Genomic DNA, 16412 nt, shown 5'->3' with positions numbered 1-16412 from the left:
AGAAGTAGACTTTCAACCTAACTTAATCTTACTTGTTTGTAAGGTAAAGGTAAATGTTGCATCCCATCATCTCTTGTCAATGCACCCCAATGCTGAAACATATACATATCGAACGTAAGACTAAACATTATGAATAGTCTAATAGCATGTGAAACAATAGAAGCAACAAACAACAATTTTTTAAATATATAAGATGACTAAATAAACAAATTGACAACATGAAAACTTCCTTAAAACTATAAATAAAGGTCATTTCTGTTAAAATTGGAGATTTGAAAACTTTCGTGAAACCCTAATTAAAATAAAAAATTGGACAAAATTTCGTCGAAATCATAATTAAAGGTCATTTATGTTATTCCTTCTTTCATGTTCTTCTACATTAATTAGGGTTTTCATCAAATTTTAATGTGAAAACCCTACTTAACATGGAAGAGCATAAAAAAAAGAAGTAACATACAACATTCAATTATGATTTTCATGAATTTTCTCTAATTTTTTATTTTACTTAGAGTTCCTATAGTTTCACAAAGTTTTCACGTTATCAATTTGTTCGTTTTGTTACGTCATTTGAAAAATTCCCGTCGGCATGTCATATCACTATTTTCTTTTTTAACTCTTTTAAGTATATTTAAAGAACATATGATTAACTAAATATAATTATAAATAAACTTAATCTTATTAAAATATTTAATAAAAATATCAATTTTAATAAAAATATTTGCATAACATTTATATACAAATTAAATTTTGTTTTAATTTAAGAGGAACAAAATTGTTTGATTTAAAAAAAAACATAGAACAAATTGTGACAAAAATAAAAATACAGAAACCAAATTAATATTAATGCAATGACACAGACATGACAGTGACACGTGACACCTCTATGGTATTGATAGCAAGGTCTTAAATACATCAATTTTTCAAAAAGAAGAACCCAATTGTGACCAAAAAAATTGAGAAAGTTTTTTGAAACAAGTAACCCAAAATAGGGACCTCAAAAATGATTTAACCTTTATAAAAATAGAAACGATAATGAATCAACAACATGCAGTTCGTTTACTAAACCAAGCTCTATCGAATTAATTTATCTGAAACACAAAGATTCAAATTCCTTTGGAACCACCTCATCATTATGGTTAAGAAGTAGACTTTGAACCTAACTTAATCTTACTTGTTTGTAAGGTAAAGGTAAAAGTTGCATCCCATTATCTCTAGTAGATGCACCCCTTCATGCCGAAACATATGCATATCGAACGTAATACTAGACATTAATTAATAGTCTAATAGTATGTGAAACAATAAAAGCAACAAACAACAATTTTCACAAGGATAAACTCTAACCATGGCTCTAATATCATGCTGTTGGAAGATATGGTAATGACCAGATAGTACCTTTGGCATATGCTGTTGTTGAAGTAGAGAATAAGGAAACATTGACATGGTTTTTAGAATGGTTAATTGATGATCTTGGAGGAGGGGGATTATGTTCAAGGTGTACTTTTGTGTCAGATCAACAGAAAGTAAGTAAATAAGTACCTTTTCATTGATTATGGATGTTCACCATCCCAATATAAAACTGACTTTCATTCATTACTGTGACAAGGACTTCTGCCAGCTATACAACAACTTTTACTTGGTGTGGACCAACGTTTCTGTGTAAGGCACATTTATGCAAATTTTAGGAAGAAATATCCTGGCATAAATCTCAGACAATTACTATGGAAGGCAGCAGCAGCAACACACCCCCAAGCTTGGGAATCAGTGATGAGACAAATCAATGAAGTCAACGAAGAGGCCTTTAAATACTTGATAGCTATTCCACCAAGGCAAGTACATTTCAAGTTCACATTACATTTCATATTTGGATGAATGCATATTTCTTTTACAAATACTTAAGTTTCTCTTATTGCAAATTTTGGTCTAGGTCAAGATTTTCAAGAACACCTTTTTTTTGACACACTTGTCAATAACATATCTGAAGCTTTTAACAGTTTCATCTTAGGTGCTAGGGGGAAACCAATCATAATAATGTTGGAAGAGATTCGTAGCTACCTGATGAAGAGGTGGGCATCCAATAGAGAGAAGATAAGGTTGTTTCATGGTCCCATTTGTCCCAAAATTCAAAAGAGACTTCACAAGGAGTTACAGAAGACACAATATTTGATACCTAAGTAAGTAAACTACAAAACCACTTACTCATTTTCTATTTGACTGATTCCATTGTAAATTTCTTCCTAATATTGTTTTTGAATACTTTGGCAGTTGGTCAGGTATGCAAGTTTTTGAGATCAGCCATACTTCCAATATTGCTAAAAAGTTTGTGGTTGATATAGAGAAAAAATATTGTAGCTGTAGGAAGTGGACTGTAACAAGAATACCTTGTTGTCATGCATTGACTACCATGAGGTTTTTAAACATCAATGTAGAAGACTACATCCCAATTTGGTTTAGAACCTCAACTTATGAAGAAACTTACATTCCATTAATTTTCCTTGTCAATGGACTTGAACTATGGGAAAGGACTTCATATGCTGATGTTTTGCCTCCTCCGAAAAGGGTGTTGCCAGGTAGACCAAGAAAAAAAAGAAGACGGGAGAGTTGGGAGCAAATAAGGGATGATGCACAACTTGGCCAAACTGGAATCCCAAAGAGATGTGGCATTTGTAGACAACTAGGGCATAGAAGAACTAATTACCCTCAAGCACAACACCAGCAAGCAACACCACACTCCACTCAACCAACTGAACAACAACACCAGGAAGCTACACCAGTTCCCACTCAAGCAAGTCAGATTACTCAAGAAGAAGACCACCAAGCTATACCACAACCCACTCAACCAAGTCAAGTTATTAAAGAACCCCAGACCGATCACACTACAACAACACTTTAAAAATTGTTCAACTTTGACTTGTATTTTGGATATGTAATTTCAACTTTAAGTAGTTTTGCTAAGACATATTCAGGTCATGTTTGACCTTCAATATTATTTTGGATGTGATGTATTTTTCACTATATAACTATATTTTGGATGTCATGTATTATGGATGATCTGTGATGTAATTTCTTAAGTGATCTTTAATCATCAATATGATATCATTTTGGAACAGCTCTGATGTTTTATCTTCTAAAACTATAACCTGCAATGTTTGCCAGGTTGCTAAAATTGATGCTTTGGCAACTTCTTATGTGATGTTTAATGACTTTGTAGACCTTGTCAATATTGATGCTTTCAGCACATTATTAATATTGATGGTTTGTAAACCTTTATGCTGATGAAAAATCAACGAAGTCTATAATTTTATGTGATGTTCACTCACTTCATAACATTCACTGGCTGTCAATGACAGGGCAATGTAAATTACATAACATTGACTTGAACAATAATAGAAACAAAATCTCATTACACGAACAATGTCATTGCAACCACAATCTTCATTAACTAACAAACATTACATTATAACCCCCATCAAACACCACTAGAACAAAATTAAAACAAAATACATACAAAGATGATGTTAACCAACCCCATCAAACATAAAAACCCCAACAACACCTTCTCCCTTCTCTGACAAACCACAAGTGATTTTTCCAAACAAATTATCTTTCTCCTTTGCCATCCAATTGTATTATCACTTTCATCTATGTAATCTTCATTGCGCCATTTGAAGAAATTACATCCACGCACTTCCTCGTTTCAACTCCGTTGTTCAAAACATCCAACCCAAAACATCTCAGGATAAACCGAACTAATGTACCCCAAAATCAAAACACAACATACAAAAAATACCTTGTAATTAGGGCACCCCCAAAAATGCTTCCCCTGATTCTTAACAATTTTTGTGACTCTTAATACGGCAAGCTCTCCACAGTAGCATATTTGGCTGCCAACCATTCCTCTTAATGAACCACCACGTGAGGTCCCCCATGAGCAAGACGAGCATTGATTCATTGACATTGCCTCCACCAACCACACAATATTGCTTCCTCGACACCTACAACCCACCTCAATCCCAACCACCCAACTTAGGGCACCCACCTCAGAAACAGCGAACTTCACAGACTGAGTTAGGACGAACAACTTAGGGCACCCCACCTCAACTCCAAACCTTCACATCACCTCCTTCCCCTAAGCTCGTTGGAGATTAAAATGTTGGGCCAAATCTGTATGCATTTGGTTCTTCCAAATAAAAAGGACATTTTCATACCTGGCCAAACCTAAAATATGTGCATTTGCCACGTTGGATAAATAATTTGTCACATCTTTTAACCTTTAACGCCGTTGCTACCACCCTAACGGACATGACTTAATTTACACAATTTTCGTAACTTGAGAATCTAATGTCTTCATTTTTAAAACCGAGTACTAAATGAAAATTATGCTCTTAACTTGGGGACTAAATAACCTATTAAGCCTAAAACAAAATAAGAATAAAAATGGAATTCAAAAAAATATTGGTTGCAGAAAGAAATTCATGGGGTGTAGTAAAAAATAATTTTCTGCAAAATGTAAGTGCTCTGATTATTGGAATACGGAACACATTTTATTTTGAACATTTCTTTTAGCATATTTCTTTTTATTTTTATTTTAAACTTTTGAAATTTTGATTGTATTTTTTCTTCATCTTGACCTTGACAGGGCTTTGATGTATTTTCCTTTCTTTTCTTTAATAGACAATTGTTGTTTCGGAATTTTTTCCTAGGGTTTCTTACTCATCCTCGTTACATTTTAAATTTTCAATTATACCCCTATTAAAACAATAGAAAAGGATGCTTAAGTTTTTCTTTTTCGGATTATGGAATTCACAAATATTATTTTTTACATTTCAAATTATATAATTTGAAATATAAATATGCATTTTGAATTCAACATCAGTAAAGTAATGTAAATTTGAAAGATAATTTAGAATATAAATTATATAATTTGAATTATATAATCTATAATGTAATTTTTGAAGATAAATTAAAATGTAAATTCTATGTAAATTAATAAAAATTTACATTCCAAATTCTAAGTAAATTTTATGTTTCAGAATGTATATTGGTAGAATCCAAAATGTTTAATTTTAATGCATCCTCTAATGTCTTTATTTTTATTTATTTTTCTCACGTTAATAGGGTCGAAACTTTTGTTGTCTTGATTGTTATAGCTTATTTTCATCATCCAGTATTTCCTCAACTACAACTGAAACAAAAGGGGAATACAACACGCATGAATAGAAAAATGTTGTAAAATGTGATGTAGAAGCATATAGCATAGTGCATAACAAAGGTGAAGCATATTAGAAAACATGCTGCGAAATATTTCTTCAGAGGGATTGGAAAAGTTTAGATATCATAGAGTTTTGGTAAAAGTTCACGGTAAGTCTCTCTTTGCTTCAACATATTTACGCAGGTTTGAAGGAGATCACTAGAATTACATCTTCTCAAAATCAAAAGATTTCTGCAGATAAATATTGTAATTAACACCTCACCTATTTTTTTGTATTTCTAATAATAACAATAATAAAATAAATAATTATCAGTATTTTAATGATAATAATAATAATATTTTTATTATTTTAAATCATATTTTTTATTTTATTTTAAGATATTTTATATATATTTATGTACATATATATTATTAATAATAAAAATAGTAATAACTATAATTATAATAGTCATATTTTTGTAATGTATAAAAATTATTTACTTTTCTTATATATACATATATAATTAATTACTTTTTATTTTTTATCATATATATTAATAAGAGGTAGAATCAATTCCATTATTCCCTCCTATACATTAGTAATAATAGTATAATAATAATAATTTTTTTATTTTTTTAATTTTAAATTACAACTTCAATTTGTATATATATAAATGATTTAATCAATTTCACTTTTTACATAATTGATTTCCATTCTTTATTATTAATAATAATATAATAATGAAATTATAAATACTATTAATATTGTTAATAATAATATTAATAATAATAAAAGAATAATATAATAATTATTTAAAAAATAATATTAATAATTTAAATTAAAAATAATACAATTTTACTATTATTTTAATTTTTCAAATTTTAAATAACAATTGTATAAATATATAAATAATTTTTTATGAACCTAGAAAATAGAGTATTTTGTATTAAAATAATGAGACCGAGTATTTTATTTTAAAATAATCTTATAATATAAATAGAATTTTCTAAAACTCGGTTCATTATTTAAATCACCTCTATCTCTCTAGAACACTATCCTCCTTGAGTTCTCTCACTTCTCTCTACTTTTTCTCACTCCTTGATCCACTGTTTGACGATAAGGAGGTACCTAGGGGATCACAGCATCAAAGTCTACATATCTGCCTGATCAATGTCTCGATTTGAGCAGGTAAGTTTCGTTCCTTTTTTTAGGTTTTCCCTAATTCTGTGATCACACGGAATTTCTACTTTTGCATGTGTTTGGAATCTCCTTCTCTTGATTATTAGTTCCATTTAAGTTCTAAAAGTAGTTTCCTATCACTAATTGGTAATTTGTAAGTGTTTATAGAAATTCCTTGCGGTGAAAGGCAAGGTCGGAGTAATCTTGAGTAATGCAAGTTTGATTGAGGTAAGGGAAGCTAGATTTATTTCAAACTGTTATTTAGTTTGTATGTGTGATGGATTTATGAGCATGTTGTTATTTGAATGGAAATTAGGTTTTGAGTAGACGTTTTATGATTAAATTGATTGTCTTTGAGTGTGGTTTAATGAATGGTGTTTATGAATGGAATTGAATGATGTTTGGACTGTGATGGAATGTATTCTATGCTGGAAATTTGTGTTGAGAAGGTTAGTGAAGAGGGTGCATTGTTCACATTTTACTTTTGGTGAGTTTTGAGGAAGTGTAGTGAAATTTTGATTTGGAGGTTGGGCACTCAAATGGTCAGTGGTAGTAGTTTAGGTAAGTCATTTGGAGCTTGTTAGAGTCCCTAAGTTGTTCAAAACTGTGCCAAGAGTAGTAGAATGAGATTTGGGTCCCTAGGTTGATGAATTGTGTGTTTTGAAGTGGGAATTGGCTAGTGGCCACTTAAGAATGAGGTTAGAAAGGTTTGGACACACTTAGTCAATTAAAATTAGGTATATAACTCAATCTAGGAGGGTTAGAAGTTGGGAAAAATAGTTGGAGTTGGTAAATTTGGATTAAGTTGTGTAATTCTGCAGATGTTGTGTTGCAGATTATGCAGACTCGCTGAACGAGTGGAATCGCTCAGCGAGTGGTTGTAGAGGTTGGCTCTCTGTCTAAGGATTCACACAACAAGGTGGTGCGCTGAGTGAATGGTTGAGGTCTATGAGCACTGTAAGTTTTATTTGATCAGTGAAAGGGGGCACTTAGCGAGAGAGTTAGATGTCTGGTACTACTAGTAGTTTAATTCGCACAGCAAGTTGGATCGTTGAGCGAGTGTTTGCAGAGGTTGGCTCACTGTTAGTGGATTTGCACAGTGAGCTGGGTCACTGTGCGAGTAAAGTCTATGGTCGCTCAGCGAGTGCGTATGCTGAGCGATTGTCCCAAGTTATCATGCATGCTTCTCTCCTTTGTTCTTTATTGGTTGGAGTAATGAAATTGATTTATTTATGGATAATGTATGATTATGTATGAGTATTATATGAGTATTATATGAGTATGAAAGTAAGGTTTATGGTTTCAAATGGTGTGGAAGAGAATTCCAAGGAGGAATTTCTCAGTGGTAATTGTCAAGTTTGTAAGTTTGAATATGGGAAGCTCAGTCTTGGAGTTCATCCTGACATTCTAATGGTCACCTATTCTCAAGTAGAGAGGAGTGAGGCATGTCGTGAGAATACCAGGAGGTCCTAGCCTAGGGGCTTTTCCTTGGCCTAAGGTGAGTGATAACAGACTAATCTTGTGTGGTAGCTTGTGGTGAGCCAACTGTTTCACCACAACAAGTGCACGAACGATTATAGCTACATATTCATACTAATCCGGATGGTCAAGTCAAGGGCTGATTAAATATAAAGTTAGTTGTGTTTGATATGTTTGTGTTATAATTCTTGAAAGTTTAATTTTATGCATACATCATTACTTGTTTTCTTCTAGCTTACCCTTCTATCTGTATTTGTGTTGTATGTTTTCCTTGTTATCTATTTGTGTTATGATCATCCGGTGGGTGTGAGCAGAGGGAGATGAGATGTCCTTGGAGCAGACTCTTGATGAAGGTGATGCTGCTGAGTAGTTACTTGTTGTATTTTGTAAATAGTTTTTGTATAAGATGTTTGTTTATAAAGTTTAAATTTTATAGTCTATTTTGGAATGACCGTAAGACTTTACTTTATATGATAGTTAATAAATGTTTTATCATATCCTTATTGTGATGACTCTTTTATATAGTATTATACTATATTTTTGGGATATATATATATATATATATATAAATAAATAAATAAATAAATGAAGAAAGAATTGATTTCATTATTTACATAATCGTTTTTATTTTCTTCGTTATTAATTATGATATAATAATAATAATATTAACACTAATAATAATAATATAATTATAATTTTATTATTAATAATATGAATAATAATATTACTATTATTAATAGTAATTATTATTATTTTTATTGTTTCAATTTTAAATTACAACTTAAAATAAATATATATATTAATAATAATATTAATATTAACGAGAAAGAATCGATTTCATTATTTACTTAATTATTTCTTTTTCCTCGTTATTAATCATGATATAATAATAATAATATTAACATTAATAATAATAATATATTTAATAATAATAATATAATTATGATTTTATTACTAATAATATTAACAATAATATTACTATTATTAATGGTAATTATTATTATTATCTTTATTATTTTAATTTTAAATTACAACTTCAATATATATATATATATATATATATATATATATATATATATATATTAAAAAATAAAAACTAATTATATATATATATATATAAAAGAAAAGAAAGTCATTTATATAAATATATACCTATTATTAATAATAATACAGTAATAATATTTTTGGTATTAATAATATAAACTTTAATAATAATACTAATAATTATTATTATAATAATAATAGTTTTAATAATTATTATTATAATAATAATAGTTTTAATAAAGAATAATATTAATAATAAAATATTACTAATAATATTAATAATAACATTATTATTATTATTTTAATTTTAAATTACAACTTGAATATATATATATATATATATATATATATATATATAGGCTTAATTACCTACTTAGTCCCCATGTTCAGAGGTAATTTGCTGTTTAGTACCCGGTTTTAAAAATGTAGGCATTTGATACCTATGTTCTGAAATTTGTATCAATTGAATCCTACCCACTTAACGCCGTTATAAATCTAACGTTTTTTCTGACTGTGTATGTGATTTGTGGACGAGCGGTTATGGACGAGCGTTCGCTTCGTTGGACGAGCGTCCTCTTCTGCCTGACTGGGCGTTCGCTTCGCTGGACGAGCGTCCTCTTCTGCCTGACTGGGCGTTCGCTTCGCTGGACGAGCGTCCTCTTCTGCCTCGCTGGACGAGCGTCCTCTTCGCTGGACGAGCGTCCTCGTCGCTCGTCCACAAATCACATACACAGTCAGAAAAACGTTAGATTTATAACGGCGTTAAGTGGGTAGGATTCAATTGATACAAATTTCAAAACATAGGTATCAAATGCCTACATTTTTAAAACCGGGTACTAAACAGCAAATTACCTCCGAACATGGGGACTAAGTAAGTAATTAAGCCTATATATATATATATATATATATATATATATGTGTATGTATATATTATTACACATATATATTAATTATTATTATTATTATTATAATTGTAAATATAAAAATAACATTTTTAAAAAAATTTAAATAACAATTTAAATTTTATTTTAAGATAATTTTTACTATTTGTATTTAAACTTAAGAATAAAATATTAATTATTTACATTTATCTATCCATTTAAATTCTTTAATTCAAATAGCACAATAATCTCTTATCTGTCTCCTCAACTAAAATCATCTCGTAAATCCAGTGTAAAGTTTGCCATAATATTTTTTCACCCTCCATTTTTTTAAAATGTTACCACATTAATAGAATACATCTCTCAATAAAGAACTATAATTAATATCTATTTATCAGGAAACAGTAAAATTTATTACTCTTCCAATGTAAGCACTAAAATTATTACACAAGTACATGTCGAAAACCATTGACAAGCGTTTGAAACAGCCAACGGAAACCGTAAAGTTAATTAACATCATTCGATATATATTAATAAAAAAGCTAAGCAAGGGGCAACAAAACCACAAACAGTTCATGGTTTAGGATATTAACAATTTTCACATTCAAAATTGTAAATGATTTTTAACAAATCAAATGAAGCCACGTTTCTTTTTCCTTTCTGCATCGTTGCAGTTTTTCTTTTTCCTGGAAAATTATTTTCAATAAACCACCGTAGTCAGCCCCTGGTATCCCAATTTTCCGACCAACAAGATCTAATGAAAACCAAAACAACTACTTAACCAACACAGACATACAAACAAACACGTTTAAATAAACTAACCCAGCAAGATTAAGAAAAGAAAAACAATTAAAAGACAAGAACTGAATTGACGTATATGAGAAAATGGAGGCACAATTAAATGTATAAACAACAAAGGGCACAATGTTTCATGTTCAATTCTATTACAGATTGAAATTAAAACCCACCACAGGAAATCTATCCACGATTGGTTACAGGAATACGTCAATTGAAACGTGAATTGATCAATTGGAACGAATCCATTGGCCGTTGATCCACTCCTGGTGAACCCTAATTGCGGAGGCCGGGTACACGATCTCCTCGTGAGTGGTGGAAAAGTATACATAGTAGCGGTCGAGGTCGACTTTGCCGGTGATTTCGCCGACCCACCAGCCGTCGTTGTCGAAGGCGTCGACGCGCTGGTAGCGCGCGAAGGAGGAGGAGGTGGCGATGCGCGGAGGCTTAGGGCGGAGCTCTCTGGGGAATACGGTCAGCGTGAGCGGCTTGGATTCATCGTCTTCGAGCAGCGTGTCGTAGCGTACGACGTAGAGACCGTTGTCGAGAGCCGACACGACGGTGGCGAGGTAGTAGGAGCCGAAGAAGCCCTCCTCGTTGCTACACACCTCCACCTTGTCGCCGGGGCGAAAATTCACCTTCTTTCGCGGTGGACGCATTGAAGAAGAAAAGGGAAGGTTCTTGAAAGCGGTGATGGTGAACACTGTTGAAAAAAGACAGAGTGTTGTTTCTGTGGGGGGTTCCCTCTCCGTATATTGTTCTTCTTATTATATATATGGTGTTTTTTTTTATGGATTTATTATTATTATCATGGTAATTTAATGGATTTATTAAAAATTACTTTCAATTAAAATTATTCCTATGAATCTAAAAAGTAAGATATATGAGATTTAATTTTCAAAATATTTAAGTGTATAAAATTGTAGTAATATCCATTTATATTTTTACTTTATATCGGATTGGTATCACTTCGCCAACATGAATCTATTTAATCAATTTTGTTTCTTTGCTTTTATTCTTTTTTTCAACCGTTTATTTCATTAGTATTTTTCTTTTTTCAGTTTTTATTAAATCTTGCAGCTAAATCTTTGGGTACAAACTTAAATTTTTAAAGAAGATATAATATTTTAATAGAAAAAAAGATAAATTTCTTAAATTACTTTTGAGCTTATAAACATAATTCAACGTAAACAAACAATGGGATATTTGGGTTAAGAAAGAATAGCACTTTTTCTGATAACAATAATGGTGATTAATTGATGTATAGTTATTTTCTATTGCATTACATTATCTACGAGGACGATTGATTAAATTATCTTGTAACATTTTAAATATGTTTTGATTAATGCTTCTTATTCAACCTATTAGGATGAAGTTTTTAAAATAATTTTTCATATATACTTCACTAATTTAGAAATTATTATAAAGTAAAATTTCTTTTTGTTATGCATTCAACTAGTTAAAATTGTTCTATATGTAATTTTTTTAATTATAAAATTTAATTAAAATTGTTCTATATATAATTGAATACACTGTAAAGAAATTTACATCATCTTATAAGTAATTTAATTAATTTTTGTTTTTATCGGAGTTTAAAGCGTCAATCTTCTTATAGATGATAAAATTTGAATGGTTTGGTGACTTTTAATGAATGCTTTTAAGAACTGAAACACATAATAAGATATATTTATAAAACATTTCCAACACTAAAAGTCAGTAAAAAAAATTATTTATATAAATAAAACATGAGAGATGGTATCATTTCCTAAACCTTTAAAAAAATTAATTATAAAATCTAAAATAAAACATGAGAGATGGTATCATTTCCTAAACTTTTAAAAAATTAATTGTAAAATCTAAAATATCAATAATAATAAAACTTACTATGACGCAATTAATATAATAAAAATAATATAAATTTATCTAATATACCATATATTATATATGTTGATATATAATATTAAGGAATATATGAAATATAATTAAATTATCAAAATTTAACCATTTTAGATAAAGACATTAATTGAACCTAATTGGATCAAACTCTTTATTGGATGAGATAATACAATTTTATTTATATTCAACTTACTTTTTAAGTATAAGACTCTAGTAATTGGATAAATTCATTTAAAGAGATACAAGTTTCAAACATAAATATAATATTTTAACATTTTCGTGAGAAAATGAAGTGAAAAAAAACTAAAATATAAACAAGTTTAACACATGATTGTCAGATAATAGAATATTTTAAGCATGTTAAGTAAGGTTTAAATTTTTATTTTGTATACATGAAAAAAAAAACTCTCGTAGCTGAGTTGATTATTTTTATATCTAAAAATAAAAGTGAAAGCAGATGTAATTATTTCCAAGATAATCAAAGAACGTACACCTACATATTCGTTACAGTATAATGTATACCCATATCATCAAATACTAATATTACAATATTAATTTTTTATGGTCAAATTCTAATGAGACCGTCCACTTTTCTTAGAAAAACATGGTCTGTACGTAATTTATTGAAGATTAATTCACTTTACAGTAGGAACTATATCTTTTATTAAGAACATAACAAAGGATAACGAAAGTGATTTTATGAAAAGTATGAAAGGCTAAATGTTATAAATAATGATTAAATATAATTTTAGTTTTTAAATTTATGCGAAATAAGAATTTATCTTTCTTTAAAATTTTAATATATTTTGGTAAGTTAACTTTAAAAATAAAAAGATATAGTTCTTTTAATCAAAATATTTCAACTTTATTTTACATGTTAAATTGTCTTTATAATTGATATTTGAATTATAGTATGTGAAACGGTGTAAATAACTTAAAGGTGAACTTAAAACTACACGTAATTTTTTTTTAATACAATTGAGTGAGAAGAATTATATTTATTTATTTTTAAAGTTTTAGAACCAAATTATATTAGAGTTTCAACAAGAACAAATTTCAATGTTAGAGTTGAAGTTTAGAGACTAAAAACATATTTAACCTATAAATAAAATATTTGATGTCATAAAACCAAGTTAAAGTTGATAAGCAGATGTAGTTGATAGGCTTATTGGCATCAATGTTTTTGGTGCACCTCCATAATTTTTTTCATTTATTTATAAAACAAGTTCTACTATAACTTTTTGGATTATGGAATCTAAAAGTTAAAAATAATTTATAGATTATGTAATTAAGTTAAGAAGCTACTCTTTTGTCCTTAGACAATTCAAAACTTAAAAATGATTTGTGGATTATGTGATTTGAAAGTTAAATGATTTTTAGATTGTGCAAGTTGGAAGTAATTGCTTTCTTCACCCTTTCCAAATCTTAGAAGTTAAAATCAATTTTGGATTTCTGCATACAAAATATGAAAATAACAAAATGATAAATGAATTTGAGTTTTGTATGGGAGTGCATGAAGAGACATATGGAGGTGCATAGATAAACTACCCCAATCTACAACTTCACTCATAAATGAATGAGTTGACTATCAATCATCCATACCCTATTGGATAACCTCGAGAAGAGGCTACTCTTATCCATCAAGGAAACTCAATCTCTATCTTACACTACAACAACATGGATCACTGAGGAGAAAGTGATAAGATTATTACATCAACAAAAAAAAGGGAAGAACAAGTTGTTCTTCAATGCTACTAAGAAGAGCAACATGAATTTATAATTGCTTGAACAAAATAAATGGGTAGAGTTACATCGTGTGTACATGCATCAAATAATAATATATCAATTTACACACCTTATGAGGGATTAACTCGATCAAATTCACTATAGAGTGTCTACCACAAAAGAATAATGACAATAAATAAACTCGCAAATACAGACAATGTAAGATATATAATAAAAGAATGTGAAAGAAAGAATCACACACATACATTAAGAGGGTTCAATGAAGTGTTAAAGAACTTTAATCTATATCTACAGGAGTATTCATTAAACTCAGAGATTACAACTCCTAGTTTCTCTCTCTTAACAAACTCTCACTCAAGTACAACTTAATCATTAGTCATAACTGATCGTACAAAGATCCTTTTTATATACCAAAATCATTATAACTAACACACATGAAACACACCTAAACTAATGAGGAACATATATGAATAATATATCTTCTTATTAAATTGAAAAGTCAATTAAATTGTTTTAATAGATGGTCCAAGTCTCAATAAACGCTAAAAAATTAGACAATATTAAGACCATATACTAAATATGATAAAAGTTGCATATCAAATACTCGATGATCTATCATGGTTATACAATCTAAGAACCTATGAAAAGGATTTTGCTGAACCAAATTTCACACATCTAATGTTAAAAATTGACATATTAATGATTGATATTTATTGAGAAAATTCAAGTTATTGATAGCTCCCATTTAACAATACATTAAAAAACTTGATATTATTGAAGGATTCAATTCACCAATGGAGTAAATCCCATCTCCTTCGAGTCACGATTGTTCTCCTTTGTGCATCATCAGCAAGTTTGTTCTTTTGCTGTTTTCTATAGTTTTTGCCCTGATTTGCCCTAACTTGTGAAAAAATGATCAAAACTTGCTTTGGTGATGGAAACTAGTCCAGATTGAGCAAATAAGAAATAAGTTAGATTTGGAATTTTGATTCTCAATCTTGGCCCTACTTGAGTTGTAATTTTTCAAAGTTCATTTGAAAGGCAAAGTAAAAAAAAGTTGTAGGAAGTTTGAAAGGTGCATTAAATTTTGGGTGTCTCCTATAGAATCCATTTGACAATAACAATGCATATTTACTTTCAACTAAAACTATTCACACATACCAATTATCTTTTTTCTTCACGTTCATGCATTCAAAATGAAAAGAGAGAGGCCCATTTAGCCATAAAAAACATGCATTAAAAAACATGCATTACATGCACATTTAGTAAAAAAGAAACTGTAAAATAAAAAAGATTGAAAAAATAATAATGGATCAGCGCGCAAGCTTACTCGACGACAAAGCAAATTACTTGTTTAAGCATGTCAAGACCCAATTCAATTTTAACGAACTAGTAGTGCGACGAGTTCAAATAGGTTAGACTCACCCATTTTGTCATCCCTACCCTAATCATATAGTAAGTTTGGTGGAAAGTGATGGAATTTAGTAAGTTTGGTGACAAGTGTTGAAATTAAGTAATTTGCATTATCAATTTATTTAATTATGTTAGGATGCAACTCAATTTTAGCGAACCAGTAGTAGGACGAGTTCAAAGAGGTCAGATTCACTCATTTTGTTGCTCCTAATCATATATGAAGTTTAGTGGCAAGTAATGAAATTTAGTAAGTTTGGTAACAAGTGCTAAATTAAGTATGACAAGTGCTTAAATTTAATTGAAAAGAAGACAAATTTATATATTGATAAATGGTATGTGGAAAATATGATATATTTCGCTTTAATAAATTTATTGAAAAATTAAGTTTAACAGGTAGAAATAATTTCAATGCATATAAATGATTGATTTATTTATTGATAAACAAACTAATTATAATATGAAATTTATATTCAAAATTTTATTTTAATATAAATTGTAATTATAGCTATTTTATCAAATATAAAGTTGATGTTAATAATTAGTTTATGTTAATACTTTTAGAAGTGATGATATTAATTGATAATACTTTTTTCATGAAAAATCTCTTTTCGTTTAAAATAATATAAAAAAAATCCATTGCTAAAATAATTATATAAACTAATAGTTGTTTTTTTTTTCTGTTTTAAAAAAGTATTGGTTTTTTATGTTTAAAGTAAATTGGAAAATTTAGTATATATACATAATTAATGTTATAAAAATATTTATTTAATTATTTTATATAATAAAAATG

General features: G+C 29.0%; 1 protein-coding gene across 1 annotated transcript; it reads right to left on the bottom strand.

Moving 5' to 3' along the window:
- Positions 1-10650: 10650 nt before the first annotated feature.
- LOC148193610 (protein AGENET DOMAIN (AGD)-CONTAINING P1-like) lies at positions 10651-11332 on the bottom strand. Its single transcript, XM_088099569.1, has one exon. The coding sequence runs from the start codon at positions 11224-11226 to the stop codon at positions 10798-10800; it is 429 nt and encodes a 142-aa protein (XP_087955695.1). The 5' UTR covers positions 11227-11332; the 3' UTR covers positions 10651-10797.
- Between the last annotated feature and the right edge of the window lie 5080 nt (positions 11333-16412).

Source organism: Vigna umbellata, chromosome 9, assembly GCF_029865625.1.
Source record: "Vigna umbellata cultivar VRB3 chromosome 9, Vumbellata_1.0, whole genome shotgun sequence".
NCBI lineage: Eukaryota > Viridiplantae > Streptophyta > Magnoliopsida > Fabales > Fabaceae > Vigna > Vigna umbellata.
This window is presented reverse-complemented; position numbering and strand designations above follow the sequence as displayed.